The sequence below is a fragment of the Tenebrio molitor genome, chromosome 9 (assembly GCF_963966145.1).
Source record: "Tenebrio molitor chromosome 9, icTenMoli1.1, whole genome shotgun sequence".
Classification (NCBI taxonomy): Eukaryota; Metazoa; Arthropoda; class Insecta; order Coleoptera; family Tenebrionidae; genus Tenebrio; species Tenebrio molitor.
The window spans coordinates 8453972-8469177 of NC_091054.1; the positions used below are offsets into that span (position 1 = coordinate 8453972).

Sequence of the window (15206 nt, forward strand, 5' to 3'; positions counted from 1 at the left end):
ATAAATATTACATCTTTCAAGCGTGTTAGTAACAATTCTAAATCCAAATATTTGTTCTGCCCAACTGTGTGTCTGTTTTGTGTCCTAACTAGAATTATTGGTGTTGTTGGTTGCATATACACAGTGGCCCCGCTTAGGATGTACCTGGTGGCTCAATGAAACGCAGTTTCAATGAGTCGGATTTATTAGGATTTCACCAACATTCAACAGCTCTAAACAAGAATCACTATCACACGACACTGACTCGTGTCTTTTCAATTCGGAGGCGGAATGAAAAAATAGCTTTGAAATTTAGATTCTGACAATAGATTATCACTTGAATGGTTCATAAAGGCGCAGATTGTACCTAATAGTTTTATACAATATATTGGTCACCCTGTACGTTCACTTTTTGGTAGGGTACATGACATAAAATTCCTATCCTACTCCCTCTGTATAATATGAAAAACTCAACAATAAACAAATAGATAAATAAATAAATAAACAGGAATTAACAACTCATAAAATTGTATACTAAATTGACTAGAAATATTGCTCTTATAACAACAACTAAACTTGTGCTATTATTGCTGACTAGAATTATCATAGAGGTACACTTAGCAGAAGGCATTGTGACACTTAGACTAGGATTTGGTCATTTACTGAAGGGAACATACTGCAGTTGCTCCTTTAGAGTCGTTCATGGTCGCTCTGCGTTTCAAACCTTCCAGATAAACGTCGCGATGGAACAAACCCGCCGCTAGAGGAATCCTGCAACTTACCACATAACAACCGAACAACAAAACATAACCTAAAAACTGACGTATCTAAACCTGGCCTCAAGTGAGCCTTAAAAACTCCCCAGACCGGTTTGTGATCCGACGTCGTGATGGAAGAAACGGAGTCGTAGACCAAACACTGTAGGGGCGGAGTCTCAAACTGTCCACTGAACCGTCGCCCTGCTCTTTGCTTGTACAAAATTCTGTCGGTGTAAGCCGGAGTCCTTTGCTTCGACGAAGAATCGAAATTTTGAGTGCCTGGGTCGTACTGAAAACAATATTGTAAACTCGTCTGTTTCTAGTCGCTACAACTCACTTTGTAAGTCGGCGGAAAGGTGATCTTGGCCTCGGTGAAACCTTTGAACGCGGCGCCATCTGCCAGGACCGAACATAACTGATCGTGGTGGAGGTAGCCGTGAGGTAGGTGGTCGGGTAGCGGGAAGCTGGTCTTCGAGAGCCACTCCAGAACCTTGCTCCTGGGAGTCGCCAGTCTGAAGTTTAAGTCGCCTGACCAAAATACGTAGTCGAAGTTTTGAGTGACGTCTGCATCATTAAAAAAAAGTTTTTTTTTATGTTCTTTAGACTTTTTTTCACTTGCCTTTGCTTTTGTTTTTGCAGGGTAATACTTTGGGGAGATCTAAGGAGTTGACGATTTTTTTGACATCAGATACTCTTTCTTTGACTTTTTCCTGGTGCGCTGTCAAATGAGCAGTAACAAATAAGAATGAAGTACCAAAGAGAAGGAAAGAACAAGCAACTGCACCCTTTGTGCGAAAAGCGGTTCCCGGTCTCACGGACAAACTCGCGTCTTCTGGTATAGAAATGTACCAAATTAAGTCTCTTCTGACAAAAACTGCCAAGTGTAAAGTACCTACAAAAAACAATTTTTATTTTGAAAAAAAAAAAATCAAACAAATCAACCTAATGATATGGAATGATATAAAATATGGGAGGGTCCCAGAGTCTCTTGCAAACATACTTCCCACTCAAACCTCTCAGAACATGACTCTTGAGTGCCAAAAACTAAAATATCCGGTACATGCTTAATGCCTATAGGAAGAACAAAATCATTCAGTTCCCTAAAATGTCAAATCTGAGATTATGTAACAATTTTTTCTTGTTAAAATACTTTGGTGGTGTGTGACCGTTCATGTTCCACGTTCCCACAAAAATCGTCACTTCTCTGTTGGGAAAAACGCGGTCTAATTCTCGAGGACCTAGGAGTGAGTTGGCACCGATTTTTCCTTGCAAAAAATTCCTCTGCCTTGCTTGCATTGTGGGAATGAGATACAAAACCTGCGCTGTTCAGACGTTAACTTAATGCTAACAAAACTGTCACTATTTACCTTCTTTCAGGACACTCTCATGCGATATACTCTTTTCCATCAACAAATCATCTGAATTGAAACTCGCTTCCGCTACATTATTCTCGGAGACGCTGGCGCAACGATCTAGGGGCGAACTGATTTGCTAGAAAAAATCGCGACACATGCACTACTGGTTGCAAAAAAAGTTGCACAGCTTACCAAAAAATTTGTGTTTTCTTTTTTGGGGCTCATGTTGGATACGTTTAAACTTAAAGGGCGCTTGGAAATGGTCATTGAACGTTTGCAGTGGGTGTCATCGCAGTGGTCTGCTCTGGTTTCACGAGCACTTTGACTCCGGATTACTGCAACACCAACCTTGTTGGGAATTTTGTTTGGTAGTAGATATCGGGAGAGGGACTTCTTCTGCTTGAATTTTGCATTTGAATTGCTTTGTTCCATAGTCATATTAGCTCTAGCTTAGTGTTTGTTTGTATTGGCACTTCCCTCATGAATATCGCTTGCCTCCAGCCCGCAGATCTCCGACGTCACGCACCAAATACACATGATAATTATTGGGAGTATTTTAAATTGACTGGACGATTTATTGCTGGATTATTTTAAACGTAGATTCGATTAATAACAAAATAAATACTGGATTAATACTACATAACCTATTAAATGTCAAATGTCGCCCCGCGCCAGCGCCACCTGCACAAATAAAATTTCAAACAAAAAACCAGAATTTAAAAAAAATGCAAATATAACTCTACTTTAGATGAGTAATGTTAATTAAGTCGCATTTTGCGTCCATTTTTGATCCGAAAATGACCGAGAAAAAACTGTAGCGGGGTTTTTTAGCCGGTCAAGTTTGCTTGAGAGCTTCGTTGTTGGTATCGTAACTCACTAAATCAGATTTATGATGGCGTCGCCGATTTAGAATACCGACAAATTCTACTAATTAAAGTGATTTAAATCGTTGTAAAATGACTTCTCCGGCCGTCAACTCGCCGAACCCCATCCAAGAGGATCACCATAAAGATCAGAACGCACCCCTGGACAACCCAGATGTTCAAAATTTCGATCCGCAGCAGAGACGCCAAAACCAAAACAGATTCAAAAGACGTGGAGGTGGGCCCGGCGGGTTTAACCAAAGATTCAACAACCCCCGGGGGCGAAAAGGTTTCGGCAGGCCGGGTCTGAATCGTAACGAAGAGGGTGGTGGCCATGAGCAAGACAACGACTTCAACAAGGACTCCCGCTTTCAAGATAAGTTGTATGAGAAATTATCCCAAATAGCAGGACCCGCAGTGGACCTTCCCCCTCTGGACACCGTCGAGAAGAAGTTTTCCGGCCGGAATCGTCTATATATCGGGAATCTCAGCCCAGATGTGACTGAAAACGACCTAAAAGAGTTGTTGGGGAAATGTGGGGAGTATGGCGAATTGTTCTTAAATAAAGAAAAAAACTTCTCTTTTGTAAAATTCGATTTTTACGCGAGTTGCGAAAGAGCAAAACGGGAGCTCGACGGGCATATGTTGAAAGGCAAAAATTTAAAAATTCGGTTTGCCCCGAACAACGCCTCCATCAAAGTGAAGAATCTGTCAGGTTTTGTCTCGAATGAGTTGCTGAATTACGCATTTCAAGTGTTTGGTGAAGTGGAACGCGCGCTGGTGCTCGTAGATGAAAGGGGCAAACCTACTGGAGAAGGCATTGTAGAGTTTGCTCGCAAAGGTTGTGCCATGCATGCAATTCGCAAGTGCACGGAACGCTGTTTTTTCCTGACGGAGTCGCTGCGGCCCGTGGTGGTGGAGCCGTACGAGTACGTCAACGATACGGACGGTTTTTCGGAGAAATTCCTTCCAAAACGCAATCCAGACTACTTAAAGGAGCGCAGTAAAGGCCCCAGACTAGCTGAATTGAATTCGTTCGAGCACGAGTACGGATTGCGTTGGAAACAGATGTTGGATCTGCACGCTCAAAAGCAAGAGGCTCTGAAAAAAGAGCTACAGATGGAGATGCAGAAGTTGGAGGCTCAGATGGTGTACGCGCGATACGAACACGAGACGGAGCTACTGCGCGAAGAGCTGCGAGCGAGAGAGTTAGACAGAGAAAGGCAAAAGCAGGAGTGGGAGATGAAGGAGAGACAAGTGGAGGAGCAGAGGCGTAGAAACGAAGAACAAATCAGAAGACAGGAAGAATCTCTTCAAGCAAGAATGATGCATCAGGATGAAGAGATGAGAAGACGACAGCAGGAGAATAATTTATTCATGCAGGCCCATCAGCTGCACAACATACTGGACGAACAAGAGCAATCCTTTCAAAAGCCAGAAATGTTTGACAGAGGAATGGACAACAGAGAAGGATTTGGGGAGCAAAGCGTAAAAAATGAGGAAGAGGGCAAGATGCCTCAGCAGGGCAACACGTTCAGAAGAGACAGATGGATCACAGATCGCCGCGACGACTTCGTACCCAAGAGGCGCAGATTTTAATTAAGATTAAAAATCACTTGCACTATTTTCCATAAAATGGAAATTTTTATAAGTTCATTACCTATGTATGTTAAGTTGTCATGCAGTGTGAATTTGCAGAATTTTTGTATTATTTTTTCATTGTGTAATCGTGTAGTTGACTTAGTGTACTGTAAACCAATAAAAGATTTATAGCAGATTAGACCATCGACGACTTTCACGGTGGTTATAACTTTAAATTGTCCGTCAGGGGGCGCTTTCGTAGTGAAATACTTTGGCATAGTTTGGTAATAAATATGTTTCAAAAAAAGTGCAGACCGTTATGTTACTACATACTTACAGACTGTTCCTTACATAAAAATGCTTTTTAATGAACCGCAAATACATCAATAAGATGAATCGACATTCGACAGAGGTTAGCAACACTGGTTACTTTAGTTTCGTATGTTGGTTGCACTGCGTGTCGGAACGCCTTGTGGGGGCTGTGGGTGGTGCAAAACCGATTTTTACCAACATTTTTAACGTTACGTCGTTGTTGTTTAGAAACTTGCATTAAGAAGGGTCAGACGAGTTCAACGCTGTACTGTGTAAGTAATGTCGCCGCCAATAAGTGCTGTTAAAGCGAATAAGCCGACACCTAACCAAGAAAACCAAAGGCGCGATTCGGTTATTGTTGTGAATAGCGCCGTCCCCAAAAACCGGTGAGTAATACTGACACAAATAAAATTTGTCGATACTTCGTACTTGCTTCGTACAACCTCAACCCTCATGATTTTTTTATTTACCGGCCCAGTTTGTTGAAATATCGATTTGAAAAACAAAGTTTCGCGCAGATTGAGTGAGAACTTCAAGACGTTCCGCGGTCGATTCACGTGTGCATGCTGAAGAATTAATTTCATAATCGATGCTTGACGTTTTGTGGGCGTGCGAGGGTACGTTTACATACGTGTGACAAATTAAGGGTGCGTTCCTACATAATCCGAGAACAATAATGTTTGCTTATTGATTAATCTGTTCCGCTCGAATCTAATCTTCGAGACACGAAATATCCAAACACGATTTTGTGGTTTGTAAAAGGTTGTAATTTGTTCTGGTTACGGGGCCAAAAAAACAATGAGCGGAAGTAAAGACCCGATTTTGCAAAGTGGTACAGTTGGTTGCGAAAAACACGGGAAAAGAAAATGTTCCTAATGTAAATTTGGTTTTGTCCATTTGTCAATTAATTGTCTACTTGACAAGACCTACAACATAATGAACAGGCAAAAAATGAATAATGTCACAGTTTAACTTTTTATGGCCTATAATATCTTAGAATTGTTGATTCACGAAACGCAGCCATCAAATTTTATTAGTTTACGCATGATGGATCTCCACCAGATGCCCCTTCAAAATTACAGACATTTCAGATGTTCGCGTGTTGCATCAAAACGTCATCTGCATCCGACGACCATGGTACTATAGTTCTCCCAGAGCTGCAGCGGTTTTATGGCAGGGTACCATTGTATAAATGCTAACAACACCGACAATAGGTTTAAACCGCAAGTACAACCCCTAATCGTAAATTCGTCCAAGTACTACCCTGTAAACTGCCAGGTATAGAACGAAAATGATGATTGACAGGGGTCTGTTTATGTCGCGTATCGGCATCTCAACAGGCGTAATAATTACTATTGCCCTGCCATAAAACCGCTGCAGCTCTGGGAGAACTATACAATCGTTGTCTGTGGCATTAAATTTTATAAATATCGCACAGTTTTTGCATCGACATTTTTGCTTGGCGTTCACGCCAAACCCACAAGGCCCAATAAATGTGCAATTAAATTGGAGACGATTTGAACATTATGTTTGTATTTTATAGTTATTAAAAATGTGACATTTTATTGTGTCATAAAATGACCCACATATTGAACCATTTATTTTATTCACAAGAAATAGCCAGAGGTGTAAATAACCACGTAAATTTTTACTGCAACGATAAAACAAGTGTCATTACTGTCACTGTTGATCGCCCGCCCACCCATCGTATGAAAAGACGACAAAACAAAGCGTCGTTGTGTAACCATCAAGTTGGCCGCAATAATTCTCGTGTACGAGAGCGCATTATCATGTTTCTGCGGTAGCAATTGAGGTAATTGATAAATAAAACACGTAAACATGGATTTTATTGCACAAGCAAGCATTACAGCACGGTTCGACTCAACAGCACGATCGATCGTCCCAATACTTGATTAGTTAAACTCGATTTTATTGCGGTTTATCACAAAGCAAATGCTGTCGTGACTAATCCAGCCAGATAAGGGCCCCCATAAAACATAGTTTAAAGTCATGCGACGGCGGCCCCCATTTCGTCGGCGTAAGCCGCCCCGGGCCAATTCAGATTGCTTTCTGCATGATTTAGATCAGTTTTTGCATGATTCATCATGCGAGACCTGCAAAATCTAGAAAGAACGGCGACTCGTGTTTATTTAAAATGGCCATTAATACAAACTCGCTGCGAGATCAAACAATCAATCCCCGCGGAGCCAATTTCCTCGAATGAATTTTTAAATGGCACCCCTGAAAATTCCCCCATTTTTTCGACGTTTGACGCAAGTCTCCGATAATTGCTCTCGTTTGATTGTCGAGGAGCAATTAATTTGTTTTTTTCTCACTCGGAAATTTCCAAAGGGGCTTATTAAAATTCACGACGTTCGGAAAAAATTTAATTCGCCCAGCGGGAACGCGTTTTTTTTTTTGGTTAATTGTCGTCGGGGGAGTTTTTGTTGGGTGGGTTTTGACGCCACATAAAAATCTTTCGACGGCCGTAACGCGATAGCGCGACGGATGCTAAAGTTCGTGTCGTAAAACAATATAGCTTTAGCTGACATTTTTACGGCCGCCGCTTTCTGAATCATTATGCGATTTCCCGGGGACTTCACCGGAGTTTTTCTAGTCTTAATTACGACCGATAAAAAGGCGAGCGCCCATGCAATATGCAACCACAAAAACAAACACGTGGGTGTGGTATGCAACCAATAAAACACGGCGTAATGAAAAATGTTCGGCACCTGGCGGGACACTTCAATAGTAATAAATCTTGAGGCAGATTAGTGTTGGGTGGGTGAAGACGGTCTTAAGCTGTGGGTTTCAGGCAGGACGTGTTGAAATGGAACGGATGGGGCTACCAAGACTCGAAGTTCGTGTACCAGGACGACACCAACGAGGTGCGCTTCACCGGAGAAAGGTTGTAGCGTGCACGGTCTCGACCCCCCCAAGTAATAATTTTCCCTCGGCAGATACCCCATAGGTGAGCTGCGCCTCCCCCACTTGATGGGCTGGGTGAAAGACAACTTTAACGTCGACTTCAGCAAGCCGAAGAGGTCGCAGCAGGTGCCCCCCGAAGACAGCTACCCCGAACCTCGCATCTCGCCAGAGAACCTCTCCAAGATCTCGGACCTCGGAATCGCCTACTCGACGAAGGGCATCGACAGATTGGTGAGGGCCCACGGACAGACCCTCCACGACATCTACACCCTGCGATACTCGAATTTCGAGCGCATCCCGGACGTCGTTCTGTGGCCCGCTTGCCACGACGACGTCGTAAAGTTGGTGAGGTGCGCCGACGACAACAACATGGTCGTCATCCCGTTCGGAGGCGGAACCGCCGTCTCGGGAGCCGTGGAGTGTCCCACCGGGGAGAACAGGACGATCATTTCGTTGGATACGTCCCAGATGAACAGGATCTTGTGGGTGGACAGGGAAAACCTGGTGGCGTGCTGCGAAAGCGGCATCATAGGCCAGGACCTGGAGAGGGAGTTGAGAAAGTTGGAGTTCACGTCGGGACACGAACCGGACAGCTACGAGTTTTCCAGTCTGGGAGGATGGGTGGCCACGAGGGCGTCAGGTATAAATAAACAAACGAACACGTTGTGCAATGATCGCGTCAAATACCGCGCGTGTACACTTTTTTAAACTCCAGAAAAAAATGTTTGATTGCATCACGCCCGACTCTTATTTAGGCATGAAGAAGAACACCTACGGGAACATCGAGGACCTGCTGGTGCACGTGCGGATGGTGACGCCTCGCGGCGTCCTCGAGAAGAACTGTCTGGTGCCGCGCATGTCCTGCGGCCCCGACTTCAACCACGTGGTGATGGGTTCGGAGGGTTCGCTGGGCGTCATCACCGAAGTGACGATCAAGATCCGACCGTTGCCCAAGTGTCAACGCTTCGGATCCATCGTTTTTCCCGATTTCGAGTCGGGGGTGCGCTGCATGCGCGAAGTGGCGAAGCAGCGGTGCCAACCCTCTTCGATCCGGCTGATGGACAACGGCCAGTTCAAGTTCGGGATGATCCTCAAGCCCGAAACGAGCTATCTGGGGCTGCTCGTGGACAGCCTGAAGAGGTTCTACGTGACCAAAATCAAGGGCTTCGACGTGGACTCGATGTGCGTGATGACGCTGCTCTTCGAGGGGGACGAAGAGGACGTGAAGGCCCACGAGAAGAAGATGTACAGCATAGGGTTGCAGTTCGGGGGGATGCCGGCCGGACAGACGAACGGCGAGAGGGGCTACATGCTGACGTTCGTCATCGCGTACATCAGGGTAAGTAGGCGGGAAACGGCGAACGTGGCACCACTGTCGTGTTGCAGGACTTGGCTTTGGAATACCGAGTGGTGGCGGAGTCGTTCGAAACTTCGGTGCCTTGGGACCGCGCCGTGTCCCTCTGCAGCAACGTCAAACAATGCGTCGCAACTCACTGCAGAGCTTTGGGGATCAAGCACTTCATGATTAATTGCCGGGTCACTCAGACGTACGACGCCGGCTGCGTCGTTTACTTTTACTTAGCGTTCAGCCATGACCAAGTCGACGACCCGGTCAAGGTCCACCACATCATCGAGACGAAAGCCAGGGACGAGATTGTGGCGAGCGGGGGCAGCATCTCCCACCACCACGGCGTCGGCAAGCTCAGGAAGAGGTGGTATCCGAGCACGGTGTCGCAAGTCGGGGTCGATCTCTATCTCGCCACGAAGAACCAACTCGACCCAAACAACATCTTCGCCACGAACAACTTAGTCCGGGCCAAGTTGTGATCACGCCCGTTCAAAATTTTCATGAGTTACCAGTTTCGATTGTTAGTGTGAGTTTTCTAAGTATTAAAGCAAACAAGTCCGAGATTTGGACGTGTTGGACATTAGTTCTGCGCATCTCTACACTGTGTCACAGGTGCATGACAATTTCGGTTGGTTGGGTTTGGCGCGTGATCTAAAAATTTGGTCTTAGATAAGTTACCGCTCCACTGCTTCTGCTTTAGATTATATTTTTATATTACTGTGATATAGTGTGGCATTAATAATCATCAAAAACTGTTTTTCTTTTTGTAATAAATGTCTGACATTTGAGATGCGTTTCTTTCAACTGCAACCTTTAACCCAAAAGAACATTTTACTTCACTACTCAGCTTACTTATGCAATAGCGTGATGATACATAACTCGTGTCCTTCAACAACCAAATTATCCAATACTAGAAGAATTTTGGAAATCAATCCAGTGGTTCTCGAGTTTATCCAAAACATGTAAACATACAAATACAAGCAATTTTATGCAATGGTACACATCTGGATTGAATTCCTTTCCATCACCATTTTGAAAGATGTTCAAGTGGTTGTATCTTGCTTCAGAACTGCAAAATAAATTTGAAAATGACGAATTCTACTTTCTTTTTCTCCGACCCTTAAAACCCCACCACGACGCGCCAAGTAAATGACATAAAAATACCACTCTTCTTTTACTAAACTTCCCTTGGCTCTTTCATCTAGACTGTAGAGACATATCCAGTGGCGCGTTTAGCAAACGAGATAAAGATTCGACTCGCACTTTAATTTCACTTCAGTTAAAATCTTGTCTTCAAGTTTTGTCACATTTCCTGCGCCATTCAATGTGTAACTGGCCTCGTTGGCGAAACGTAAACTTTCACCCGTCTTTCCAAAAACCTGTCTACTTAAAAAATACACGAAATTCATTTTTTCTTCCGCTCCTTTCATCGAAAATAAGCAGAAGCGGAAGCCCGCGTCGTTATCAGTTTGCTGCTTCGCTTCACCACGGAACCATCCTCCAAGATTATGCTAGCGTGTTTCCTCGACGACAGAAATAGTTTTGTCCTGTCACTCGCGAATAACGAGGGTTGGAATTTATTTATTTTTTATCGCGATATTTATACGACATTTGTATCTGATATGTTCCCGCAAAAACGTAACACAACAAAAACCCAACGACTCGCACGTTTTTAATTTGACTCCCGTGATATGTTATCGGTTTGCGATTTCATAAACAGCTGGTGGGGCGCGTCCAGACGTCTAGACGACGCTCGCGATGAACCGAGTTGACCACTGTTTTTGTCCATGTGTTGTACCTTTTTTGAAGGTAAAAACTGGCGCTTTCGTCGGTCCGCTGAGTTAATGCTGATGAGCGGCTCTTTGTGCAACTCTCCTTTCGCCCCTTCGTGCTTGTGTAAATAATCGAAACGTTTTAGTACACCCCCATTTGCGGCGTTATTCAGCCCCGTTTTTTCTCAGAACGCCCTCAATCTCGTCAGTAAATTTGCTTAGGCTTATACCTGCAGTTAAGATAATAAATAACATACGTTAAACAACATTCAAACATGTTTCGGTGTTTGGTTACGACCCTCAGGCCCTCGTAAAATTTTATCTGCAATTTTATGTTACTGCTGTCATAATTTAAATTTTACACTTCGCCCACTGATTCCGCCATTTTCTAAATATTTGACAGCTCTAGATGACATTGACAATTTGACATTTCGACTTTCTGTCAAGCGTGGATGTCACCTAATCCTTTATACCCTTTTATTTGTAGGTTTCCGGCATTCGCACTGCTGAAATATTCGTCGTATTTCCGTTACCCTTCATCCGACGTAATAAGCTCCGAGGAATTCTTCCCCCGAAAGCTATGCATGCACCTTATCACCTGCCCCCATTTCCATTTGCAAATTTTTCCATGCCAAATCCGTCGCCAATTACCAAACACCCTTATCGCTCCTCCCATTGATGTTTACCGTTAAAATATGTGTGTGAAGGAGGATGATAGCGCACGTCCATTCCAAAAGCTGTGGGCATATTGATTTTAGACACGAAGATGTTTTCACGTGGGTCGAATGGCGTTATGTGCGCCCTTAACCCCTACGTCGGTCCTACCAAGCGATAACACAAAGCGTTCTGGTGATGATAACCGCACGACACTAATTGTGCATATTACCTCACGTGTGGGGCGCCCTCCTCGTCTTCAGCCGAGGATTTGCGGTAAATCCGCAAAGTGTTTCTAATTAGTCTTGTTTCATTAGTAATTGGGAACTTCCTCGAACACGGCCCTGGGAGGGCGTTTGATCTGTGTCGGGGGCCGATGACACTCCGCACTTAGCCGTGTTTTTCCATAAAGGTTGCAATAAAAGTTCGCTGATAAAATTTATAACTCGATGCAGATGCGGCGTCGGAGGGTAATTCTTAATGTGCGACGTCTTCCTAGACGAGGAATGGCTCGTGTGGGGCCGCACATGACATCCGAGTCTCGATAAGCTCGGGAAAATTCAATTTGCGAGCGCGGTTTGCGGACGGAGACGGCGGAGTAAAACTAGAAATTTTCCAAACAAGATTGCGAGGGTAACGTATCGGATTCTGAATCTGGGACATGTTAGTGGCAGTTAGAGATAGTTTCGCGGTTTCGCATCTCGCCGAGGCACTGCCGGCACTTTTTGGTAGTAGTTGGAAATATACAAATAATAACGCTTCCTAGTTGAACCCTTGAGCGAAGCCTGAAGTAGGAATTTTTAGTTGAAATAAATGTTTTAGTTGTTGGCATTGAGTGATTAATATTTCAGTGACGTAAAAATAAAAAATTGTCAAATTTCAATTCTTAAAAAAATGGCGGAGTTCTGAAATATGCAAAATGGTGGAGGTGCCGGTTTCTTTCATTGGTAGAAGAAAAGTTTGGATAATGTGAATAAAATCTACGATTTGCTTCAAGCTTTTGGTATTAGCTCAAATAATTGTTTTAAGCGTGAATAAAAATCGGACACACTACAGAGTTATTCACGAGAGGGGTACTTCTGAATTTTTATTTTGCCGCAACCAACAATACCAATGGCAGTAACTACTAAATCAAATGTGTTATTTCTTTTAAATTAGAAATCAAAGTAAGTTGGGTAGATTTGTCAGAAATGTCAGATTGGCAGATAATGTATATTTAATCAAAATTCAACAAATAAATTAACAAATTAAGTTAATGTAAAAGGTGTTCGAAGTGTCTACCAGCGGCGACAGAATTCTTTCCACACTCTCCATAAATGAGGAGCATGTCAGTCTTTTCGTCATTATTGTAAAAACAAATTTCTCGAATTGACAAAGATTTTTTTGTTTTAACGTCAAAGAGACAGGACTCAGAGCCATCGTGGATTCAGTTATAATTATTTTCAAAATTTTAAATCAAGACATTGTTGCAATGTGTATAATGGGTTGCGGCAAAAAGAAATTCAGAAATACCCCTCTCGTGAATAACCTTGTATAAACATTTGAATAAATTACTGAACGTAATAAGAAAAAGGAGATTTTTTTCTGCGGATCTTAACCGCATGGTGAGGGTCTTTGCAGTTAACTACATCTTTAAAAATTGAGCAGTTAAGAAGGAAATAATAGTTATTTATGCAAGGAGTTTCTGTGTAAATTGGGCTTTTCTAATTGCCTGAGGGACAAGATTAAAACACGAGCGTAGCGAGGGTTTTAAGGCCTCGAGGGCAATTAGAAAAGCCCAATTTATCCAGAAACGAGTTTCATACAGAATTTTATTGTTTGAAACGACGTCCCTGAAGCTTCCAAATCTTTTAAAAATGGTTTCGCATTTGCTTTTGACAGTTTTGACAAATTTTTCAAGACCTGTCAGAAATGTAACGTTGAATGTGTTGTCTAGGGCAACGGTTCGTTATCTGCTCATTTTGCTTTAGGGCAGTTAAGAGGCAGTTTACAAAGGAGAAAAATGAGAATTTATGACAGTTGACAATAATAGTAGTTTATTTGACGAGTTCTTGTGTAAATTGACACACGAACGAGTTGAATACAACGTTTTTTTGTTCGACGAGCCCCTTAAAGGCTCCAAATCGCTTAAAACCTTTGAAATTAGCTTGACGTTTTGTTTTGACAAGTTGTCAAATTTATCAAAATCCGTTCACATAGGAAAACATTCTCACATTCTGACAGTGTCGAACAAAAAAATAAGTTAAACAACATTCAACATGTTATAATAATAATAACTGGAAATTTACAAATAATAACTGTCCCGGATTGGATAATTGAGGGACGCTGGACGTAAGGATTTTTAATTGTAATAACAATTTTAGTTGGTAGCATTGACTGATGAATATTGCAGCAACATAGAAATAAAGAAATGTAAAATGTCAATTCTATTAAAAAAGGTGGAATTCTGAAATGTGCAAAATGGTGGAGGTGCCGGTTTTTTGAAAGGTAAACAAGAAGTAAGGTTTGTGTAATGAATGTGAATAAAAACTAGATTTTGCTTTGAGCTTTTAGTGTCAGAAGAAATAATTGTTTTTACTGGTGAATAAAATAATCGGATACATTATAAATATCCGAATAAATTAGTGAAAGTAATGAGAAAAAGCAAGTTTATATCGAGGGTATGTGGTGGGAACGTCTGGCATCAACAATATCTTTAACTTTTTTTATTCATCTACACCGTAGAATTTATTCGGAGAACGAGCAGCGAATCTTTTGTCTGTCCGTTGGCACCATCCAATTTCCGTGGAAGATTTTCCCAAAGAGAAAAAGTCTTAAATACGTAAGAATATAAGTTGGTGGCCGTCACGACAGGCCATTAAACCCGGACTTAATGGCCGCCATCACATGAAGACATAACCCGAGTCCTCCGAGTTGACGTCCTCCACAATTCTTCGCACTTTATGAGGCGCGCACATCTGTTATAATTAGTGACGGCGACAACATAGTTGCCGAAATGCGCATTGTTGGAATAACCCTCGCACCCTGTTGTTTCCTTAAATTTCCCCCGATAAATCACCATTACGCGCACGCTGGACTTGATCCAAAGGACTACAGATTAATTGCGGCGCTGAACACGGCTTAAACACAACGCAAAGTCCGCCTCATCGATCAGAAAATCCGATCGGGCGGCCGCAAAAAAATTGCTCCTTCGGTCCTTCATCAACACCGTCGTTCCGAACCCGAGACAACAAAAAGAGTGACGGCGCGGAACGCCGCACCGGAGGGGTCGGCGCCGGGCAACGCGCCCTCTCGCTGCCGGTGTCGTCTCGAATTTGGGGGACGTCGCGTGGCGTTATCGCGAGCGAAAAAATATTTATCGAAAAGTTGCCGAAAGTTTCGCAGCCGCAGAGTCGAGCTCTGGAATTGAGTTTGCACACTCCGGACTCCGGTGGGCATGCGCGGGCTGCAGAATCCTGTATCCGGGGGCATCTCCCGGAGTTTACTCCGGGGTGTCAGTGCGCGTGGACTCTTCTTATATCGACATATTGGTGCTACTAATTTAAATAAAATTTACTTATAAATAGGTCAAATACTAACGATTGTACATTAAATGAGCGAAAGTTTTATTAATAGAGAGAAAAAACTGAAATTATTTATATAAATAAAAATAAAGT

At 43.0% G+C, this 15206-nt stretch overlaps 3 protein-coding genes across 3 annotated transcripts; 2 read left to right on the plus strand and 1 right to left on the minus strand.

Moving 5' to 3' along the window:
• Positions 1-166: 166 nt before the first annotated feature.
• On the minus strand, positions 167-2771 carry INPP5E (Inositol-3-phosphate synthase). The gene is made up of 8 exons (XM_069057884.1): positions 2285-2771; positions 2105-2228; positions 1888-2059; positions 1680-1837; positions 1357-1629; positions 1075-1301; positions 803-1026; positions 167-750 (listed from the first exon to the last, which is right to left on the minus strand). Exons 1-8 carry the CDS (start codon positions 2528-2530, stop codon positions 639-641), a joined length of 1536 nt encoding a protein of 511 aa, XP_068913985.1. The 5' UTR covers positions 2531-2771; the 3' UTR covers positions 167-638.
• A 128-nt stretch (positions 2772-2899) lies between these two features.
• LOC138138129 (hrp65 protein-like) lies at positions 2900-4732 on the plus strand. The gene has a single exon (XM_069057885.1). The coding sequence runs from the start codon at positions 3049-3051 to the stop codon at positions 4552-4554; it is 1506 nt and encodes a 501-aa protein (XP_068913986.1). The 5' UTR covers positions 2900-3048; the 3' UTR covers positions 4555-4732.
• A 248-nt stretch (positions 4733-4980) lies between these two features.
• Positions 4981-9912, plus strand: Agps (alkyldihydroxyacetonephosphate synthase). The gene is made up of 5 exons (XM_069057883.1): positions 4981-5234; positions 7664-7756; positions 7809-8416; positions 8532-9115; positions 9163-9912. Exons 1-5 carry the CDS (start codon positions 5128-5130, stop codon positions 9601-9603), a joined length of 1833 nt encoding a protein of 610 aa, XP_068913984.1. The 5' UTR covers positions 4981-5127; the 3' UTR covers positions 9604-9912.
• Positions 9913-15206: the final 5294 nt, after the last annotated feature.